The sequence below is a fragment of the Lucilia cuprina genome, chromosome 3 (genome assembly GCF_022045245.1).
Source record: "Lucilia cuprina isolate Lc7/37 chromosome 3, ASM2204524v1, whole genome shotgun sequence".
Taxonomy (NCBI): domain Eukaryota; kingdom Metazoa; phylum Arthropoda; class Insecta; order Diptera; family Calliphoridae; genus Lucilia; species Lucilia cuprina.
In genome coordinates this window covers 12863773-12887864 of record NC_060951.1, presented here as the reverse complement: position 1 = coordinate 12887864, position 24092 = coordinate 12863773, and the positions used below count along the sequence as shown (strand labels likewise).

Sequence of the window (24092 nt, the reverse complement as noted above, 5' to 3'; positions counted from 1 at the left end):
AGCATAAAAAGTTCAAATCGGGAGGTACGGTTGTATGGGGGCTAGGTGAAATAATGGACCGATTTCAACCATTTTCAATAGGCTTCGTCCTTGTGCCAAAAAACATGTGTGGTCCAAATTTCATCAAATTATCTTGAAAATTGCGGCCTGTACCTTGCGCACAAGGTTTACAAGGACAGCCAGCCAGCCGGACAGACGGACGGACGGACATGTCTTAATCGACTCAAAAAATGATTCTGAATCGATCGGTATACTTTAAGGTGGGTATTGGACCAATATTTTTGTATGTTACAAACATCAGCACAAACGTATAATACCCTCCCCACTATAGTGGTGTAGGGTATAAACATGTTTATTAAGCATTTCTTTTATTTGCACACATACATATAAACATACATATATTTGACCTTTCCCATGAAAAATAAATAAATAATTGCTATTTAATCGAGCTTGATACTAGTAGTATTTTGTTTACATTTATATATTTGTATGTATGTATGTGTATGTAAATTTACACACAATATGTTTTCTTTTTCAATCAAATATTTGTGTGAATAATATCCTCAGGGGGTTTATATTACGTTAAACTTAAATCAGTTTGTTTGTTGGTAAATTACTTATTGAAATAAATTAATGCAAAGTATTTTGTATGGAGAAAAATACACAACAATAAAAACAGCAACAACAACAACAACTTATGACTTTTCCTGATTTGATTAGATCCTTTACATATTTACATTTATTAGTCACGCGCATTTTTAAGGAGCCTTAATTGGATATATTCCCTGATGATACTTAATTCTGTTACTTCTTAATTTACTTATGAGACGTTTAAATTACGAAAAGAATTTATTTTTTATGAAGTTCCCCTTGAATTTCTAATTTATCCACTAATACTAATTTTCAAACTGATGAGATAGATGGAATTTATTGAAATCCCGAAATATTATCACTTCTCTACTAATCAATTTTAGATAATTTCTTTACTATGTTATTGCTATTTGCTAATTAGTTTGACATGTAAATAAACACAGGATGATTATACGACATTTTTGTTTTTCATGGTTGGTAAAAACATCCAATCATAGTTAACTCTAAGAATTTAATGTCCGATGTTCGTAAACTTCGTTTCCTTGACGTAATTCCTAAGAATTTTTGAATAATAATATCGCTCCCAAGATATATGAATATAATTTCTATTAAAACCTGGACGCAAGCTCTTTATACATCTATAATGTTATTGCTTTTCAGCTTTCTAAGCCAATTAAAGATAGTTGAGGATTCCTTCTCTGAAATCTGAGAATATAATAACAATTCCATTATACAAAACTGACTCTAGAGCATAGAAGCATAAGTTGAAAAAGATGCTTCAGGAAATCATGGTGAGCCAATCCCAGGATACTCCAAAGATACTCAAAAAGATATATATGATTCTCTCTCAATATATAAAGCAAAGAGAACTAGATCTCCGAGGAACTGAAGTCTAAATAAAAACAGCTCTCTAATATACAGTCGAACCCAAGCCAAAGGAATCTCAAATCATTATTGTGCGGTTAAGGATGACAAGCAGAAACTCCCAAAGTTGCCAAAAGAAGCACCCGGACAGAGGTAATCCGACAGGGAAAATGCAGACCAGCGCTAAAAAGTAGATAATCTAACCTAAGACAGTGATTGAAACAATAGAGAGCGCAGATTGACACATGGGAGAATATTAAAAATTCTTGGAATTCAAAATGCTTAACTGTCTGCGTAGAAACGGAATGTCTTTCACATTAAAGTGTAACAAGAGGCAATCCTTTTATTTTCGACCTAAGGTTAGTCTTGCCAAGAACAAAATTAGGGATTTAAGGCTTTAATCTTCAAAATTGGAAAGACGTCGATTATGAGGGCTGTTACAACAAGCCTCATACCATTATTAGCAACTAGAGATAACATTGAGAAGTCATAAGGCCAAATTGGAAGATGTCAATTTAAAAGCCAGTTATCACTAGGTCTAATAAAAAGATCGTAGCACGAAAAATAGGGCTTACTGCATTACAAGAGTCAAATCCAAAGAGCGAGAAGGCGATCAATAACCGGAAAAAGTTGAAAAACACTGATTGTATTCATCCAAATAAATCTTGAATTTCCAACACTACCACCAACATCGAATCTAATGAAATTTCTTGAAGAGGCAAGAAGAAAAAGCAAGAAAATAGTAATAAGTTGTAATGTCAACTTCCACCAAGTAGCTTGCGCATAAGTCCATTGGTGAAATACATTCGTTTCAAAATGCTACAGCCACCACCTTTGCCGACTTTGTTTCATAAGAAATCTAAAATCTAAAAAATATTGAACAATATTTGGGATCTTAGCAAGACACCATTTAGGACTAGACACTTTTCAACACCATCCACATAGAAGCAACGGAAGAGCAAATAGACATAATTGTTTAAAAGGTTGATAACTTAACTGTTCGACGCAACAATTAGACGGATGCGGATGCAGACAAATGTAGGAAACTTTGGAATTTTTTTCAACTAAAAAGAAAAAAGAACAACAAATATGTGTTTGCAAATTTCATTTTATTTTTGCTGAACATTTATAACTCAATCTATATCTATAACATTTAGCAGGTTTTTGTTTTTTTTAAATTGTCTTCACAACATGCACCTTCTTCTGTATTTCAATTAAAATCCAATCAACATGTCAAATAAATAATTTTAAAAAAAATAAACAAAATGAATAAATTTTTTAATAGTTGTGAATAGTTTTTAAACCTTATACATAAGTAAGATTGCATACACATGTACATGCCTGCATTGTATAAAATTTTATTGATGTTTTTTCCTAAATCTTCAAATCCCATTAGTGACACAAAGACAGTCTAGGGTTTTCGAGTATCAGGCAGTTATTATGCGTAAAAGTACTTCCAGATATTCTCCATTAAGGGCGAGTTTTTCTGATAAATATAATCTTCATTCTTTGGTTAAACCTGGTTTAATATATGTTTCGTGTTTTTTCATTTATCAGTAAAGCTACATATTATCTAAGTTTAACTGAGTGTAATTGACCAATTAAACTCAAGTTATAAGTGAGAAAACACAATTAACAAAAACAATAAAACAATAATTTCGGAAGAATAAAAACATAATATTTTAAGTAAATTGTAATTTTCTGATTTGTTTTGTTTTATTAATTATTGTTTTAAATGTTTATTTAACATTTTTATTTTCCATTTTACAAAAGTATTGTTTGCAAAAAACAGCTGTTCATTGTTTATGTTTTTTAGTGAAAACTTGGCAATACTAAAAAAGTTAACTGAGCTTAAATCTAAAACTGAAAAACACAATCATCGGTTAAAGTCCGCCTAACAGCAAGTTAAGCCTAGTTTAACTGATGAGTAAGAAACCCGCCCTAAGTTAGACAGAGCCTCTTAACTATACTCATCATAGCTGACAAAATCCATATTACGACTATGAATTGCGTTTAACAACATAAAAATTACTTTAAGTATTGTTAGAAGAATATCTTAATTTCATTTGCTTTTGTTATTCTTCACTCCCGATGGAATGTAATATTATAATTTCTTTATAGCTGGACCACCATATTCATTTGTATGTATACATACATACGTATGTTTTCTAAATTGTTAAAATCATTTCAAAATTGTAAATTTGAAGGTTCATACTCTCGTGCATAAAAATATTTGTATGTATTTACTCATTTAGAAAAATAAAAAACAATAAACAAATGGAATTGTAGTTCATGCCAAGGATACAAAATAAAATTTTGTACCAACAATTTCGTCAAGTAGTTCGTTCTATTGTTCTATTGATAGTATAATACGAGTACTTATAGGAAGAAAAGTTGAGTGTTTTTTCTTTTTAAATCAACTTTTGTTTGATTTTTGTATTTAATTCCGCCTCATATAATCTTTGTCATGCTTTTTATTTTCAACTTAAAGGAAAGTTTTTTTTTTAAAGTTTCCCACAGAAAATTTTTAAAGTACATACTGGGATTTGTAACTAATTCACTTAAGTTTTGATTTAGTTGTATATAAAGTTTAAAGAAAATTAAACAATTTGTTTATGAGAATTGCAGAAAATAATTGGCATACAAAAACATGTAATGTTTTATTATTTCATCAATATAAAATTTTACTTTTTATTGCAAAATTCGGCAAATAGGAAATAAATTTTACAATTTGTAAACTGTTTTCGAGCTCTTTTTCATAAGAAATAATCTAAAATAGTTCTTAAAACGTCACTATGTACATATGTATATTCTATTTGTATTTATACGTTTTATTAAAAAATTGGTTCGGACTTCTAAGGCTTATTTAAAACTTATTATAAAACGGGTCGATTATGGATAGCAACGAAACTTTAGTTGTGTTACTGGCAGTCAACGCAATTGACATAAAACTTAAGGGCCCTTTAGACTATCACACATTACGTACGAGAAGTCTAATGAAAACGTAAAATGAAATTCCATCCGTACAACAAAAAAGAGAATAAAAGTCGTATGATTTATATTTTTTGTGTTTACACGATTGGTATAAAACAATTAAAAAGTCAGATGGAAACAGCTGTTTCACTTTTTTATACGTGTTAACATAAAAATACATCCCTGATCTAATAAGACCTGCTTGTTTTTTGAATCATTTTAATAAATGAAGAGAGCCATACGACTGTCAAATTTTCCATCTGTATTCTCTCTCAATGTGTGATGGGTTCATTACATATTGCGTTTAGACGATACCATCCGTACTCTTCTACACAAAATTTTGACAGATCATATTACTTGTGTGATCGCGTAAAGCCGGCTTTACTACTATGAACGGCAACTTTCGTAAATTGTCAAAATGTTATCGCTTTTGTGTCATCTGTGGTTATTTAGAAAGACTAGCAACTAAAAAATGTAAACAAACAATAACAAATATGCCAAAAATTTTAAACTTAAGTTAAATTTGTGAATCAAATTAGAAAGTTTCTGAAAACGTAAAAAAATTACATGAACTCATCAAAAATATCATGGACAACTCAACAACAAGTCGATAATCACCTAAAGCGGGCAAGGATATATTTGAATTTACGACATAGTTCGGCATAGATGTTTTCCATACCTCCTAATTGGTTTTAAAACATTCGTATACAGTCAAGTCTTAGCTTTGGTTGATAGTCATTGATATTTACAGATTTTAGTCCCATATTGTGCGTCTTAGCTTTGATATAATGGTCAGGCGTCTATGCCTGAGTATTTCAAAATCTATAAATGAACTTAACCGTTTTAGGGCCAATCTTTAGGGGAAGGATTAGGGATTAAATTAAAATTAATCTTTAAAAGTTGTTTTTGAATAGCTAATTTTGTTTGCTAGTTTAAGCGAACAATGGAGTTGGTTTAATCTTGAGTAAGAAATGCAAAAACAGCGGATGCAAAAAAAATCTTAATAAAATTTTTATTAAACAGACATTAATATGTTTGATTTATCGATTAGTATAAATTATGGGGACTTGACAATGTATTTTTTGTTTTAAATTTTACTTTTAATTTATTTTCATATTACATTTGCAATTGTCTTCTTCTTTTTTATTAAACATGCATTGTTTTGATAACAAAAAGTGACGTTTTCTGTGTTTTGTATGGCAACACTGCGAAGTTAGAATCATTTTATTTTTAGATTAACTAATCTGATTATTAATTGGCATTTGATTGCCAACTTAAAACCCGCTCTTAGTAAAGAATCATTTGTTAGTTGGTTGGTTTGAATATATAGAATGAGACTTGACATTACTTTTCTGAGGCACTATATTGAAAACCCAGACTTCCTTAGGGAAAAAAGGCGATAAGGTTAAATCGAGGAACGCTTTGGACTGCAATACTATTCCAGATGTAAGCTTATCAAACCACTACGAAATAAAAGCCAACGAAAAAGCGAACAAAACGTTTCAACAGAAGAGTGACAAAATTTAAAACATTTGGAATAGTGAAACAGCGTGAGGATCCAATAGATCTATGGTAACCCTAATAAGAATAGAGCGATAAGCGTTCATAGAATGAGCAAGTTCGACTGGACACACAGGATTACGGGCACAATTATACAAATTTATACGATGTGACTCCGATGAATGTAGATCACGCAGAGAGGACAGTGAAACTTTGAAACACTTTTTTTGTCCTTGCCAGACTATCGTCAAAATTGAATCCAAATAGCAAGCAACAACGTCCGGGAAACGATAACATCTTCATTAAGCAATATATAAGATTTTGTCCGACATAACTTAAGAAGTCCCCATAATGGTCTAGGTATAGTTCTTCTGATTTGATATACATATTATACATCCTCCTTGCAAACCAATTATCTAACCTAGTTTAAATATACATATGTATGTACATAAATATGTATATACATAATATGTATTACATATGTATATATATGAAGCTTATAACATCTTAAAAAGCTTTTTATATTTCAACAAGGGTGGTCGCTTTTATTTAAACATTTCCTTTTTTACATAGAATATAACGTATGCCGTCATACGTTGTTTTATAACAGCATAACAATAAATTTCAGTCGCCATAACAATGTTTTTCATGCTTCTCCAGGTATTTCCTTCCCATTGGGATTTTACCTCGAAATTTTAATTGCTAAAGGGTAAAAAAAACACAACAAACGTAAAATATTTTGGCTCTTTATAAAACTTTGATTTTATGTCATACAAATTTGGGCTTGTTAGTGTATTTAATTCTAATATTCTTCATTAATGTACATACATACATACATATGTATGTATGTATATTTTTAAATACACATTAGGGGGTTAACGTTACTATAAAATCAAAAAATATAATCGAAGAAGAATTTTTTATATTCAGTTGCGCAATCATATGAAATTAAACTTATTAGGTACACCCTAATACACATCATTATTATTATTATTATTGTTGTTATTACTGTTGTTATTTTATTATCCATTTCGTCAAAGGATACATTTTTAGCTGTTGCGTGTGCCATGAGTATTTGCAAAGTGTTGAAATATTAACATGTTTCATTTAATTCTTTTTATTTTCCGTTTTTGCAAAAAATCGATTTAAATTTTGTACAATAACAAAAAGCGTGAATAAATCGTTCTTTTTGTTTTTATGTTAAATCTTACTTTTCCCTTCATTTCATTAACAATAAATCCATTTAAGCAAATGTCATTGTTGTTTGTTTTATGACATTTGATTAAATTGAAGAAAATTATCTGTGCAAATTTTAATTTCTGATTGTGTTTTAAAGAATTATAGAAAACATAATTTTTTTCTCTATGAAATCATCAAAATCTTTTAAGCAAATCTGTAACAAATAAAAGATTTTTATTAATATTTTACATAACTATATATTTTCTACTTTCAGGGGTTAATGGATTATTATTTGTAAGAACAAAAAGAAGAAAAAAACAACATCAACAACAACAACAATTAATTGTTAAGCTGAAAATCTTCAATATATATTCTATAAATACATTCTATATGTAAAAATGAAAAAGTTTACCTTTAAAGGAGTTCTAGATGGATTTCGACAAACTGTTCAGCCCCAGGCCATACGACAGGAGCAAGAAATTCAGGAATCTTTAAAAACTGAACATTTTTCTGCTCGTAAGGTAACTATCTACTAACTAATATTAATATTTTATCTACTATGTTTAATTTTATATCCTGTTTAAAAAGAGTGAAACTATAATATGCAATTGCAATAGTTAGCGTTTGTTTTATTTGGTAGTGTTGAGTTGAAAGCTATCATAAGACACACGCGGCTATTGCAGCTGTCAAAAAAGTCTTTTAGAAATTTTTAAAGAAAGTTTAACTCCTCCATATTCCTAAATGCTTAATAAAGTTATTGATGGTTTATTGTAGAAATTTTGTAAAATAAGCGATTAATATCTGTATGAATACGGTGGTAAGTGTGTTAATGATGAACGATAAACTGGCTATTTTAAATTGTTAAAAAATGGTTTGTTTGTAAGAATTTAACCAAAAGGGTTAAGAAATTGAAGTGAACATAATAATAAAAGGCAAATATTGGTGTAAACTTATGTTATGAAACCTTGACTATAAATTTTACTTTTCTAAAGGATTGGGCCGCATTGGTTATATATCTGATCATTACATCTGGGATTTGAGATACCATTTCCTGTTTAAAAGTTTAAAAAAAACCCCTACTTATGCGAAGTATTGTGTTGGAACTAGGATAATAGTTTATGGGAAGGATGATAGAGGGAGTAGTGTTTGTGGACATTTCATTTAAATCTTCTTATATCGAAAGTGGCAAGGAATACCTCTGCAGGAAGTTTATTCCACATACAAACATTGCGACTGAAGAATGTATTTTCCCTGTAATGTGTTGTGCGGTCCACTGTCCAATCTAACACAAATGGTATTGGGAACAAGTTCCCTAATTTTAAAGGAACACATTTAATTGTAGTATCGATAGTATAGTGAAATACACCCCACGTTGCGACGGTGATTCAATAGAGTTGGATATCCTACTGTCACCGAAAAGTACCTTCGTCCTCTCCTGTACGCGGTCCAGCAGCTCCAAAATAGACTTCGAAGCTCCGGCCCATGAGAGTTGTATTCCAACAATATCTGCCAAGCGTTTATGTGTTAACAAAACAACATTGAGTCTAACGGGCGTTAAACCTTTATATCGGTAGAAGTATGTTAAACATTATTGAGTTCATATCCTCATGGTCTCTGAACTTCAGAGATTAAAAAACAAGAGAAGTGCAAAAATAAATACTGGAAGGTTAAGATACGATATACAACAATTACACTTATATCATTATACCATCTGTATGTTCTGTTACCTTAAGACCGTACACAATATCGGGCTATAGGCATCGGACTTTCGGTATAGCATCGTTACTTTATTGTATTTGTATGCAAAGTTCCTATTTCTGAATTTCTTTTCTTCTTGTAACTCCAAAAACAAAAGGAAGTACTTCCAAAAAAATAACATTTATCACCACTTCAAAAGTAGCACTAAGTGAATTCTTTTACCATCTGTAGAAGTGATGTTTATTAACTTCCAAAGAAGTGAAAAAAATATTTTTTTTTCTAAATTGAAGGTATATTTAATTAAACCAATTTTATTTTGGAGCTAATTGATAAATGCGTGTAATTTACTTATGTTAATATAATTTAAGTCAAATTAGTTGTATATTATAATACTACAATTTCACTTCCTAAGGAACATACAAATTACTTCCTAGGAATAACTTCGGATGTAGTGAATTTGGAATCAAATAGGAAGGTCATTCCTCCTATAACAAGCCTATGTTGAAATCATCACTTCTTCAGGCCTTTTTCAGCAGTTCCATGGAATAAATTCTCCTTCATATTCTCTTGTAAAATTTGATCAGATTGATTAAGAGACATATATTCGAATTATACTCACATCATTATACGATAGCTATAGAACTTGTCGGTTATATTCCATTTATTTCTTTTCGCTCCTTTGAAAGTTCTTTTTTTGCTGATCGTGTTTAAATATTTTGTGTTTTCTTTAAATATAAATTTGTGAACATGAAATTTACAATTATCTATTATTTAGAACATTTATCTAAAATATATTTTTTATATTTTTTTACATTTAGACTTTTCGTCATGGTTTTCCTTATTCTCCAACTGCTTTCGCATTTGATCCTGTTCAAAAATTGTTAGCGATTGGTGATAAAAATGGAAGTTTAAGAATGTAAGTATTATTAAATAAGGATTAAAAAAAATAAATAACTATAATGTTATGTTTCTTTTATTTAAATCTTTAGTTTGGGTCGGCCTGGGGTTGATGCTCACGTTAAGCACGAAGGTGAATCCGAATGTCCTGTTATTTTAGCGGAATTCATAGTCAATGATGGAAAATTGGTGACTGTAACTGCTGATGATACAATTCATTTGTGGAATCTACGCCAAAAAGTACCACTAGTTATTCAAAGTTTAAAGTTTCAACGCGAAAGGTAAGAAAAAGTAAAAAAACTGAAGTTTTCACAGAAACTTCCAGTATTTTTAGAAGGTATTATTACTTTGAAACACAAAATAAATATTATATTATGCAATAGTTTTTAATGATGTATAGACAATGTTGACATGGATTTCAACCTACTATAGACGGACAATCATTCAATAGACAGGCAATCATTCAATTTAGTATTAATTGATCCGCTGTAGTATTAATTTAAATATTTTCGATTCAAATGGGCGGACAAGACACGCCTCCTGTCACTTCCCATATGAAATGGTAGAATTCTGAAATTTTGTACAAACCACTTTGAAATCCATATGAACCTTTAGGGATAAATGCACAGATCAGTAATATGTGGCCAGAAGCACAAGATTCAAATGGACAAAGATTACATACATTGTTCTTATTATTTAAAATTGTGTGATAATAAATATTTCTTATTTCTTACAGAGTTACTTGCATACATTTACCGGTGGCTAGCAAATGGTTGTATGTGGGTACAGAAAAGGGCAACATTCATGTGGTGAATGTGGAAACATTTGCTCTTAGCGGTTACGTTATCAATTGGAATAAGGCAATTGAAGTGTAGGTTTCTAAACAATACTTAATTTCGAGTTAATTAATATTTTCTTATAATTGTTATTAGTGTTAGAGCTAGTCATCCTGGTGCTGTGATTGCATTATGTGATAATCCGTTAGATGCAAATAAGGTATGATTTAATACATTTGAAACAATAAAATGAATACAAACTAATAATTAAATCGCATTTTATTTTAGTTACTAATTGCATTCGAATGTGGTCTGCTTGTGTTGTGGGACTTGAAAGGCAAGTTTGCTGAAATGCGATGGCAGTCGGCGGAGCCAGTGAAATCAATTGCTTGGCATTATGAAGGAAAATATTTTGTATCCTCGCATAAAGATGGTTCCATTTGTTCATGGCCTACAAGGCCAACACCTAAACCTCAGTCATTAGTATTTCCTCATGGTAAGAACTATTCTCAATAAACAAAACTTTATTAAATTAATTTTCTATCAATTTTTTCAATAAACTTTTGATGAAAAAAAATGAAGTTATTATGATTAATACGAAAAAAACATAACTTCTTTTCAGCCAAAACATCGAAAGATGGTACATTGGAAAAATGCAATTCCATTTATAAAGTTGATTTAAAAGCTTCTCAATCTGGGTAAGTTTTATTAAATTTTTTATGTTTTATTAAAAAGAGAGAGATGGGTTTCCAATATAATTATTACATTTAGGGCGGGGTTTTTAGATAAAGATAATCTACATTTTTTGTTTAAACCTAGTTTAATATATGTTTTGTGTTTTTCAATAAACAGTAACGTTACTTATTGTCATAGTTTAACTGAGTGTTATAGGCCACTTAAACTTAATTAACAAAAACAATAAAAAAACAAAACTTAATATTTTTAGTAAATTGCAATTTTCTGATTTATTTTAAATGTTTATTTAACATTTTTCAAAAAATTTTCATTTTGCAAAAGTATTGGTTGCAAAAAACAGCTGTTCATTGTTTATGTTTTTGAGTGAAAAGTTGGCAATACTAACAAAGTTAGCTGAACTTAAATTCATAACTGAAAAACACAATCCTCGGTTAAAGTCCGTCTAAATTTGTTCCGAGTTTAATCTAACAGCAAGTTAAGTCTAGTTTAACTGAGTAGTAAGAAATCCGCCCTAAAGGCCATAATCTCAATCTACGGTTATCGTTGAACCATTAAATATTTTGATTTCGCAATAAACGTTGTATTTTTGTTTTTAATTTGCAGTGAAACATTTACAATATTTTCGGGTGGGATGCCAACGGAAAAAGGTGCAAAATCCAACTGTATTACTGTAATGGTGGGTAAAACTACCACTGTTTTGGAAATGGAGCACGCTGTTGTTGATTTTATAACTCTATGTGAAAATCCTTGGACATCTGGTAATTAATATAATGTTTCTATATAAAAAATTAGGGAAAGTATATATTTATTTATTTTTTTTGTATAGAAACCCAAGAGCCGTATGCGATAGCAGTGTTGCTGCAATATGATTTAGTATTAATAGACTTACTTACACCCGGTTTTCCATGTTTCGAATCGCCTTATCCTATGGACTTACACGAATCACCTGTTACATGTTGCACTTACTTAACTGATTGCCCCTCGGATTTGGTTCCTGCGTTTTACTCTGTAATTTAAAATAAACAGAATTCTTTTAAACTCAGCGTTAATCATAACTGATTTGAAATATTTACAGGTTGGTCGTACTACGACATCTAAAAAAACTGGTTTCTCGGAAAGAGAATGGCCGATATCGGGGGGAGAATGGTCACCGGCGTCTTGTAGTTATTCGGAAATTGTTATAACTGGCCATCAGGATGGTAGTTTGAAGTTTTGGGATTCTGGTGCTGGCACATTACAGGTATATTTTATTTAAAAATGATAAAAGTCTATATTATAACTATTGTTTTCTTTATCTGACCCCCCTCACCCTTCAGATTTTATATAAACTTAAGACGGCAAAAATTTTTGAAAAATCGAAAAATTTACAATCTGAAACCACTGGTATGGATCATCCCCTGGCAATTCAATTAATATACCTCTGTTCCGAATCAAGACGTTTATGTGTGGCCGGTTCAATGGGACAAGTTTTGCTATTTAAATTTCGCAAAGTCGAATCCACTTCTGACGTTTTAGTTTTAGAAATACCAATACTCTTCGAAAACTACGAGGATATTTATGGTACTAGTCCCGAATGTGATTTTATTCCACATCAAGTTCAAAAAACTGAATCCAGTGAATCGGATAAGGTAATAATTAACTTTGTTTTATTTATTTTATTGGTTACCTAAGTTTATTTTATTCTAATTAGACGGATAATTTATTGCGTGTTAAAGCAGGCGCACAGCGTAAACCGCCTGGGTTTCAGTCACAATTGGTTTGTTTGACAACTGGACCAAATCGTAGAATCGTTCAAGTGACATCTCTCTGTATCAACTCAAATTATGGACTGTAAGTATAAATCAATTAATTTGAAAAAATAGACTAAGAGTAAATCCTACGAAAATTTATAAAAATTAAAAAGACACTCAACGTCTAATATAATTTAAAGAATTCTATTTGAAACCATGGCGGTTGTTAGGCTCATTCGCAATTTGGATTTATAGTCTAGTGAAAAGCCTTGAGTATATAAAGATAGTCAAGTCATGGAAAGATAATCATATACAAACTTAGTACAAAATGCTATTTCTACTTGATCAGGATAAAATTCCATGTGGAATTCCAGATAATAGGATTGTGTCATTGACTTTGAGGTAACAACAGAGTTTCCTAAAATAGGCTATTGACTTGCTTCCAATATGCCGTTCGAGGGGTGTGCAGTACATTGGTAGGTATATAAGGGTGTATCAAACTTCCAGCCTTCCACTTAGGGCGGGTTTAACTGAGTGTAAGTGGCCAATTAAACCAAAGTTATAAGTGAGAAAAAACAGCTGTTCATTGTTATATTTTAGACTGAAAAGTTGGCAATACTAAGAAAGTTAACTGATCCTAGATTCATAACTTCAAAACACAATCATTGGTTAAAGTCCGTCTAAATTTGTTCCGAGTTTAATATAACAGCAAGTTAAGCCTAGTTTAAATGAGTAGTTAGAAACCCGCCCTTAGAGCGTTGATTGTAGAATCCAGAAACGCTTTAAGCAATCTTAGTTTAGCAGGACACTACATGATAATGTTTGAACCTAGATCTAAATAGAATTGACAGGAATTAAAGCCACTAAATAAAAAATAATAAAAAGTAATCTGAAAAATAGTTCGTTTGAAGCGGGGTTTTAAGTTGACAATCAAATGTCAATTAATAATCAGATTAGTTAATCTTAAAATAAATTTATAATGATGTTAATCTCCCTTTAATGTTTTTGAGTACAAGATTAAACTTCGCAGTGTTGCCATACAAAACAACAGAAAACGTCACCGTTTTGTTATCAAAACAATGCACGTTTTATAAAAAAGAAGAAGATAATTGTGAATGTAATATGAAAATTAATGAAAACTTAAATTTAAAACAAAAAATTATATTGTGAAGTCCCTATATTTTATACTAATCATTAAATCAGTCATTTTAATGTTTATTTTAGTAAAGATTGCATTATTTTTGTTTGTATCAACTGTTTACATTTCTTGCTCAAGTTTAAACTACGTACATTGGGCGCTTAAACTAGCAAACAAAATTAACTAATTGAGTACTTAAAAACAACTTTCAAGGATTAATTTTAATTAAATCCCTAATCCTTTACCTTAAGATTGGCCCTTAGAGTTGTGCATAATAAATAACTAATCTTTAGTTATCTCCTTCTCTAATTTCTTTATATTATCATCTTATAGAATGGCTTACGGTACCGAATACGGACTTGTTATAATAGATATTATACAAAAGGTGTGTTTGCTAAGCGTAGCATGTCCCGATCTGTATGGTGCCCATGATCCTTACTCAAGAACACCAAAAAGTCCAAAACGTATTGAAAACAAAGATGAACAAAGTCGTTCGCCCAGTTCTGATCAGGTAAGTTAACTGTCGTAATATGTTTTCTTTAATAAAATTATTATTTTTTTTTTTTTCAAATAAAAATTGATGCTCTCTAAGAATATTATTTATTTTTTTATTTTGTTTTCGAAATTCTAAATTGCATTCTGTAGTTTCTTAAGACAGCATATAAAAATGCATTTGTAATAATTAATTTTGAATTTGCTTCTTTGTACGAACTATATAAATTTGTTTTTTAATTTTCTTTTAACTTCCTTTTTTTTTGTTTGGGTTTAAATTATGTCTTCTTTTTTTCTTTTAGTAAGAATTGGTAGTTATTTAGAATTTTTTATAATTATGAATTTGTTTTGTCTTATTCGTTTTCTTTTTTTTATTAATTAATCGTTTTTAATTGGAATGTTTTTTTACTCATTATTCCATTAAAAGTAAAGTGGAAGTACAATACCTCTATATTGAAAGTATAGAATATTTAAATGTGTTCCCCTCTATTCCCCATTTCTTCTACACCCCCTCCCCTTTCTGTGTCTTATTATTACTATACATTCTATATATATTTTTTTGTGAACCTTAATAAAAACAATCATTGAATTCAAAAGCTTTTTGACCATTGTGTAGAGTGTGTGGCTTATTAATAAATAAAAATAAAATAATTTATTTAAAAAAAAAACAAATTAAAGCAATAATTCCCTCTTACGCATGCAAATAAATAAATTTAAATGTGTCCATTTATTAATTAATTATATTATTTATTTTTTCTCGTTTGGGGCAACTTTCATAATTTACAATTTTAAAAACAACAACAACAACGCCAACTGAACAATTGGAAAATTACCGTTTTACTGTTGAGAAATTAAAAAAAAAAAAAACAAATATATATTTTTTTAATTATTGTGGTAGAATAAATGAGAGATTAGGAGTTTAGATGAGAATTTTTTAGTATTTTAACTGCAAGATCTCAGGTATTATACTTTAACCGAATGTAAATATTATAGTCAAATTGTGGTAAACATATTTATTCGATTTTATAGGCAACATCAAACATAGAACTAAAAATAATCGAAAATTAATATAAATTTATAATTATTTCTAATAGTTTAATCTACATGGAATTTGGAAGAGAGATAAAACGCAGTTTCTCTATCCCCGTTTTTTTTTCATGAAGCTATCATGGCTCGAGTAATGACAATTGTTTATATCACAAATTATATATTTTATATTAATAAAATCGTCTTTAGAGTAAATTACCTAAACGGGAAAGACTTTTTTTGTACTCTATACAAAATAAATAGGTCCGATTTGATATTGAAACAAAATATATCTTCAATATTCAAAACGAGAAAATTGTACAAAAATGGTAACTTCTTAGAAATTGTAAAATAAAAAGTGATCTTAAATCTATTTCTATGGCAATTAGGAACAAGTTTATAAATTGTTTTTAAATTTTTTAAGAATTTGATTTTAAAAAAGTGTTAAATTCCAATACAAAACAAAAGTAAATATCGATATTTTCAAAATTCTGATCCTATATTTATAAAAAAAATACAATTGCATTCGAAATTTATAATTTTGATTCGAAATTTATAATTTTGATTCGAAAAATGCCATTTGTTTAACTTTATTTTTGTCACAGATTCAATTGATTGATAATAAGCAAAACTTTTTTTAATAAAATATTTATAAGAAAACTTTTACAAGAACAATCCACTATGGGCCTTAAATGAAAAAAATATAGCAATTTAATTAATAATTAATAAAAAATTGTATTGCAGTACACTTGTTAATCAAGTTAAAATTTAAAATACTCTAGTCTCTGGCCATCACATTAGGTTTTAAAAACATCTAAGACTTATGTTTTGAAAAAAAAACACACTTTTAAGTTAATTGTTCTAAACTTTTTATTAAATTATCTCAAGAAAGTAACGAAATATAAAAGAAGTTCATCTTTTATATTGAAGGCAATGAACAGTGCCACATTAAGTACATTCTGGTGCATCAAAAGTCCAATTTTTGGAAGTATTTACTTCATATTTTGCACAACAAGAGTTAGAACCCAACTAAAAAGTGTATCAAGTGTACGTTAGAACCCTGCCAATAAAGGGACGGTTATATCATTCCTACGTCACTTCATATGTTAGTGCTTATTTTCGAGTCAATAAAGCAACACTTATAAGATTAGAATGCCCTAAATAAATAGGCGTAGTTATAACATATAATTTTTAAATAACCACGCCCACAACCAAATAATAACGAAAAGCATTTTTAAAAGTGGGCAAGGTCAATATAAACATTTTAGTAACATTTGTTAAGCTTAATGCTGAATTTAATAAAAGTTTGAATGTGCGCTCCAATTCATGAAAAAAAATGTTCACTGAATGTATTATTTTTCCATGTTTAAAAATTCAGTTTCTTGGACGTAATTCCTAAGAATCTTCCAATCAGTGTTTGTTAAGAATGTTATTTCCGGAATAACATCACCTCTAAGATACTTGGTTCTAACATCGACGAATGCCTGACAGTGGTAAAGAAAGTGCTCCTGAGTATCACTGTCCTCTCCACATGCTCTACATTCGTCTAAATCTGCACGTCCAATTTTGTATAGATGTGCACGTAATCCTGTGTGTCCACTCAGAATACGTACCATCATACTAACCTCAGACTTGCTCATTTTAAGGAGATTTCTCGTCTTGCTCTCATCAGGGTCACCCCATAGAATCTTTGTGGTTCCGTTTCATTATTCCAAGAGGCCTTATGGAATTCCCTCATCCATATTTTTAATTCAGCTTTTGTTGCGTCGAATGGTTTTGCGTTTGTCAGGTTAACTACATCGAGCTCCCTTCCCTTTAAAGCTATTACATTCGTCCTTTCGTTGCCAACTACTCCCGAGTGGACTGGTACCCATATGGTGTAAACCTTTCCTCTGGGAGAGTATTCAGTTAAAGTTTTCTTACAACCCAATACGGTCTTAGATTTAATTCTATCACCTGATATCGCCCTAATTGCCTTCTGGCAGTCGGCAAATATATTAAGCACTGTGGTCGCCATATTTATACTAACCCAATTTACACATTCCGTTATTGCTCGTACTTCTGCCTGAAAGCTTGTGTTATGATTAGGTAAACGGTGGTATATTTCTGTTTCTGGGTCTTCAATGTAGAACCCCAGACCTACTTTGTCCCCAAATTTAGAGCCAATGTATTCAGTATACATTGATGACGTGTCCTATAACCGTTTTTGGCCAGTTCGCCATTCGGCTGTAAGTGCGCCTCATATCTTATATATGTTTCAATGGGTGGAATATTTAGCAACGTTTCCAGAGCCTTGGTTGAAGTAGTACAAATGGCACCACTTATACCCAGGCAAAATGTACGCTGAACTCCTTGTAGTAGTTTGATATTACACTTTTTGTCCAAAGCAGTCCATCAGATTAATCAAGCATAAGCTTGAATTGGTCTAATTCTAGGACTAAGACAAAAATTATAATTTATATATATATTTGTTTTAAATAATAATATTACAAATAATATTACTATAATATTACAAATTGCGAAAGGTAATGATTAAGATAATAACAATATTATGTGTGTAGGTGTGAAATTTTGTTATTATACAAATCAATAATAATCTAAAATCATGTTTAATCTAAAATAAATAAATTGACATCTCCTGAGCTGTGCCTCCCTCTTACTATCTCTTGTACTTATTTGTCATTTGAATGTTTTTGAAAATGTTCGTTCTAATTTCTTTTGTTATTTTGGTGTCTAAATTCCAAAATATTTTAATATATATATATTTTTCTTCTTATAACCGATATTCAGACTTTTTATAATTTTCCATAAGATTTATAGAGTTGTAATGTTTTTCAGCCATATTTTTCACAAGAAACAACTACTGACTTATATTTTGCAATAAATTAATGTAAAATGTTTGAAGTTGTTGTGAATCGTTGAGTTCATAAACGATACAACTCTGTCAAAGTCCTTGTGTGAGTTTTAAATTAAAGTGTCTTATCTTAAAAATAGTAATATAAAATAATATATTAACTATGAATGTAAAAATATTTGGTACTATTCGATTCAATATGATTTTGTAGACTTTTGAAAGATTTAATGGACAATAAATTGATTTTAAAACTTATTTTAAATTTTGTTCGCTTCAGACAAGATTATCTAGACTATGTGTAGACTAAACTATAGATAGACTAGAATATAGATAGAAAAGACTATAGTAAGACAAGACTATAGACTATACTACGGACTAGACTATAAACTATAATATATAATAGACTAGCATACCCTGGGTGCTTCGCTACCCTAACTATGTTCAAAATCGTAAAAATATCAAAAAGTACCATCGGAAAAACGAAAAAGTACAAAGATCTCTTTCAATAAATTCTCATTTAATAAGGACCGTGTGTTCCGGTTAACCATTATAAAGAATCCATTTGAATAATAAAAAAGTACCAAATACTTCCCACTTCCAGAATATTATTCAGTCAAGACCATGTATGTTAATCAATGTTCCTAGGTTGAATATTTTAGAAAATTAAAACCCTACATTTTATGAGATAAAAAGTACTAAAAAGTTGTGTCTTAAATGATCTTATTCAATGAGGACCGTGTATGTTTAATAATCATGTGTTTTCAGTTCATATTAAAGAACATACATAGAGTATCATTTGAAGGAAGAAAAAGTACCAAAAGTGGAATAATGTTTACCTAAGTGGAAAGTACTAATAAAAAGAGCACAATGTTTCCCCTTTTCGCTTAGAAGTATACTTTTTCGAGAATTAAGTTTACAAAATGTTCCGTATTTAAATCCACATATATATCACAGATAAAACTCAAACGATTCAAAAAGGTACCAAACAATTTACTCGAATTTGGTCCTTTATAGGCCTTAGTACTCGAATTCCAAAAGCTTATTTTGTGTGAGTAAATAAACTACTTTTTGAAATTTTATAAAAGTTGGCTCAATGAGTTTGAATAAAATTAAATTTCCCCTTTTTGGTGCTTTTTTACCTAGTGAAATAGTAAAAATTTTATTACAATAAATATTACAGAGTTAGTCCGTAATTTAATATGAATAATTCAATAAACCGAAAAAGTTTTCTTAATGTGCTAAAAAAAGTATCATAAATACAGTTTTGTCCCTTTTACACCCAAAAAAGGACTGAATTTTAAAAAAGTACAAACAGGTGTCTCATAATTTTGAGAGATGTATCCAAAATATTTAGAAAAATTTGATTATGTTAATTAGTTTAAAAGTTATAAAGGGCTGAAAAAGGTACCAAAATCACCTTTGTTACACATTTTTACTCCTTAAAAGTACGAAATTCAAAAAAGTACCAGACACCCATCTGCTCATTTTAAGAGTAGATACAAGTGCAATTAAAATTTTTCTTGTATCACTAATATTATGTAAGATATTTAAGAAAACCTGTTTTACCCGTTTTTCCCCTTTTTAACCATAAATGTGCAAATTTCCAAAAATCCCTCCTTAGTGGATCTACATAACCAAAAACACATCTACTGTCAAAATTTCATGATTCTAGGTTCAGCCGTTTGGGCTGTGTGATGATGAATCAGTCAGTCAGTAACGCTACTCTTTTATATAAGTATATATATATTATAGACTAAACTATAGTCTAAACTATAGACAAGACTACAGACTAGACTATAGCCTAGGCAATAGTCTAGACTATGGACTAGACAATAGACTAGACTTAGACTACACTATAGACTAGACTATATACTAGACTATAGACTAGACTATAGACTAGACTATAGACTAGACTATAGACTAGACTATAGACTAGACTATAGACTAGACTATAGACTAGACTATATACTAGACTATAGACCAGACTATAGACTAGACTATAGACTAGACTGTAGACTAGACTATAGACTAGACTATAGACTAGACTGTAGACTAGACTTTACCCTAGACTAGACTATAAACTATACTGAAGACTAGACTATAGACTAGACTATAGGCTAGACTATAGACTAGACTAGAGACTAGACTATACTCTAGACTATAAACTATACTGCAGACTAGACTATATTTTAAACTAGACTATAGACATAACTAAACTATAGACTAGACTATAGACTAAATTATAAACTGGACTATAGACTAGACTAAACTATAGACTAGACTAAACTATAGACTAGATTATATAATAGACAATATAAAAGACTATAGACTAGACTAAAGACTGGACTATAAACTAGTCTTTAGACTAGTGTGTGGACTAGCCTATATAATGATCTATAATCACTTATAATTACTTCATTTATATCTGAAATATTAAAATTTTATAACAAACAATTTCCCTTGTTTGTCGTGAAAAATTTCCAAATTTCCCTTAAACCGATAAAATGTCTTTTTCGCTTAAATGGAATTTCAAAGACGTCAAATTGGTAATATGTAGATGTACTTCTCCTTCTTTATTTGTTAATTCACATTCGTTATCTAAGATTCTACGGTTATTTCTATATTCATGTCCATAAAAGCTTTTACGCCAGTTCGTTTGCAAATTATTTTCTCTGAAAATTATTGTAACCTGGGTCTCAGCCAGATTTATTGCGTGTTGTCTTTAAAACATCTAATGTGTAGCAAATAATATCGTAACTCTATAAAATTATAAATATTATGGATTGTATACTTCCATAAATTTAGAAAGTTCACCTAGGAACTTTACAATACAGAAACTATGAATAGAATAAGTAATAACACATATTTACACAAAGTCAGTTAAATTCAAAATAACATATGTCCAATTCACAATCAGTATTGTACGGTTGTATCGTAGTATGTCGTAATTTTTTATTATTGAATTGTTTTTGTTTCAAAAAATTTTATTTGAAAATTTTTTATGACTTACAACGATACGACATCGATTGTGGATTGAACAATAATTTTGATAAAAATGAATCCCGACTCGGTTTTGCCAAATGTCTACAATGATGTCGAATCGAATAATTACTTAAATTTGAATGTCTATTGTTGGTCTGACGGACTAGCCATTAAATAAACAAAATAAAAGGAAGCATGGTAAATAATATATATTTTTTTATTTATTTTAGTGCACGGAAATATATATTTTTTGTGAATTTGGTCTTGTTTAAATGTAAACGAACGTTTTTCATTATAACGAGTAAAAACTTAAAAAAAATACTTATAAACAATTATTTATTTCGTGAAAATATTTCAACAGTTAACAACTAAACAAAAACAACTAACTCACTTATGAAATGAATGAATTGTATTACTTTCATTGAATAAGTTTCATTTATTTTTTCAAATAATAGTTAATATTCTGTAATTAGCCAGAAATACATAAATTAACGAAGAATAATTTATATTGTTATTTTAAATACATACATATAGAACAAAGTAAAGTAAACAAATTATAAAATAAAAACAAACAAAAAAATAATAATTTTTCTTAGGGCAAATTATTGATGGTTCCTTATTTTAATTTGATATGAATGATTTGCAAATCGATTTAGCTCAACGACACCACAAGTCCAGATAGTCCATCAATTGAGTATATAGCGGAGGCAAATGAAACACTCTCATCAAATCAAAGTCACAGTCTGGACCAATCGAATTCATCGCGACCAGTATCGCCGGACAATGAGAAGGGTGCTGTCGGTGGTATAGGAACGAAAAGTCCTATGCGTGATGAAGTGTCTGTGCCACCCAAAGAACTACCGGAGAGACGAATGTCCATGTCATGGAAGAAGAATTTAAAGCGTCAATTATCAAAAGTCAATATGAAAATAGGAAAAAATATGAACAATGAAAGCGATACGGCTCCAAAGAGCTCGTCCGTATTTTATACTCAAAAAGAATGTTCTCCCGAAGATGGTGAGCAATCGCTGCCAAAAGATCCTGTCGTGTTGGGCGTTGAAGTGCGCGAAAGTATGACCGAAAGTAATATAGCTGATGCAATAGATGCTCAGGCTGAAAGCGGTCTCTCCTCCGAGGAGAAAGAAACTTCTGTTACCCCAGAATATCTATTCGAAACGGTACAACTAGCATCGAAACGTGTTGATTTTGCAAACGATACAGCTAATCAAAGCCCAAGACCAAACAATTTACCACTCACGTCTACAGTTGCCGGTACAGATACAGTAAATCCAAATGATGCTGTACCGCCTATCAGACCTCCGCGTCAAAAGTTTAAAGAAAAACGTGATCAACGTCTACTCTCTGTACCAAATATAAAATATCAAATGCGTGATATGCGCACTCGACCAAATCGTAACGATTCGTCGCCTTCGATGGGCGTTGGTGCCGTCGGTGGTGTTGTTGGTGGTGGAGTTGTTGCGAAAAAGACGCGTAAGTATTCGAATTTGCTCTCACTAACTCTCTCGAACACAACTACAACTACTCTATATGTGTATGTGCTATTCCTCCAAGCACGACTAATTAATTAACAAACGAATGTGTACTTAATATATATACTACTTTTTTTGTTCAAAATCTATTCACCAAATCTTCACAGAAAATAATCTTTTTAATAATATTTTCTTATACATTTAATGCGAAAATCTTAAGAATAGTGTTTATGCTTCGGTGTTTAAAGAAAAACACAAAGTAATCCTTTGATACGTTCATAACTAAAGCATCATTACGAAATAATGACTTAATACTTATTAGATTAAATGGGATGGATTAAAATAAAATGAACATTAAAGCAAGTAGTAATTAAAGTGTATGTCCGTATGATGTGTTGTGTTCTGTTTAATATTAATCATTGCATTTATTCATAATTTCTTATGTGTATGTATGTATAATGGCAAAAAATACTTCTAGCATTTCCTCTTCAAATCCATTAAGTAATGTCATCACTTTCATTCATTCATTCGTTTTCATATTCATTGAAATGCATTCTTTCATTCGTTGTTTTAAGTTTTTAAGTATTTAAGTGAAAAAAAAAACATTTAATATAAATTTGCAACTTATTTAAGAAGAAAAGTTGTCTTATTTCTAATGAATAAGTAATATTACTCTTGTATTTATTATGACACAGTGTCAACACACGAAAAATATGATAAGGCCCGGTATACCTTCATTATCTTCATTTTGTTATTTCGCAAGTACATTTAAAATTCTGTTGCAATGTAGACATGTTCGATATCGTTAGGAAAAATGAGAGTTTAATTATTCAATCTGTTGATCAGTCGAGTGTTTATGTTATCTGCGTCCACAGAAGTATATTACAAACAATTAGTGGCACGCGGTACGAAGTTAGACTTGGTCCACACTAGAAAACATTTGTAGAGAAACTTTTTCTTAATTCTCTTTTGAAGTTTTTTTAATGTTTACACATAGAAACTTTTGTTTCAGAAACTACGTAGTATTAATTGCATTGATTTGCTGTTGTACAAAGAATAACGAAACTATGCAAATTTCCGAGTACGAGAAACTCCGTACTGCGAGAGAGATGAATTATATATCTTTCTCTTTTTCACGTAAAATCAAAATTTTCCCCAAAAAAACGTTTACTAGTGGGGACCAGCACTTACTTGTACTGTAGATTT

At 30.1% G+C, this 24092-nt stretch overlaps 1 protein-coding gene across 6 annotated transcripts in view; it reads left to right on the top strand.

Moving 5' to 3' along the window:
• Nucleotides 1–24092, top strand: part of LOC111681446 (syntaxin-binding protein 5) — a 71566-nt gene that overhangs the window by 19730 nt on the left and 27744 nt on the right. For 3 of the 6 annotated variants that reach the window (XM_046945403.1, XM_046945402.1, XM_046945404.1), the window contains 14 exons: nt 7382–7628; nt 9624–9721; nt 9795–9983; nt 10439–10573; nt 10635–10698; nt 10767–10974; nt 11101–11176; nt 11778–11932; nt 12001–12182; nt 12250–12414; nt 12491–12802; nt 12865–13004; nt 14376–14553; nt 22053–22887. In XM_046945403.1, the coding sequence (XP_046801359.1) occupies nt 7506–7628; nt 9624–9721; nt 9795–9983; nt 10439–10573; nt 10635–10698; nt 10767–10974; nt 11101–11176; nt 11778–11932; nt 12001–12182; nt 12250–12414; nt 12491–12802; nt 12865–13004; nt 14376–14553; nt 22053–22887 (2860 nt within the window). In that variant the 5' untranslated portion in view covers nt 7382–7505. The remainder of the gene's footprint in view (nt 1–7381; nt 7629–9623; nt 9722–9794; nt 9984–10438; nt 10574–10634; nt 10699–10766; nt 10975–11100; nt 11177–11777; nt 11933–12000; nt 12183–12249; nt 12415–12490; nt 12803–12864; nt 13005–14375; nt 14554–22052; nt 22888–24092) is intronic. The other 3 variants (XM_046945405.1, XM_046945407.1, XM_046945406.1) reach the window with 1 other exon arrangement.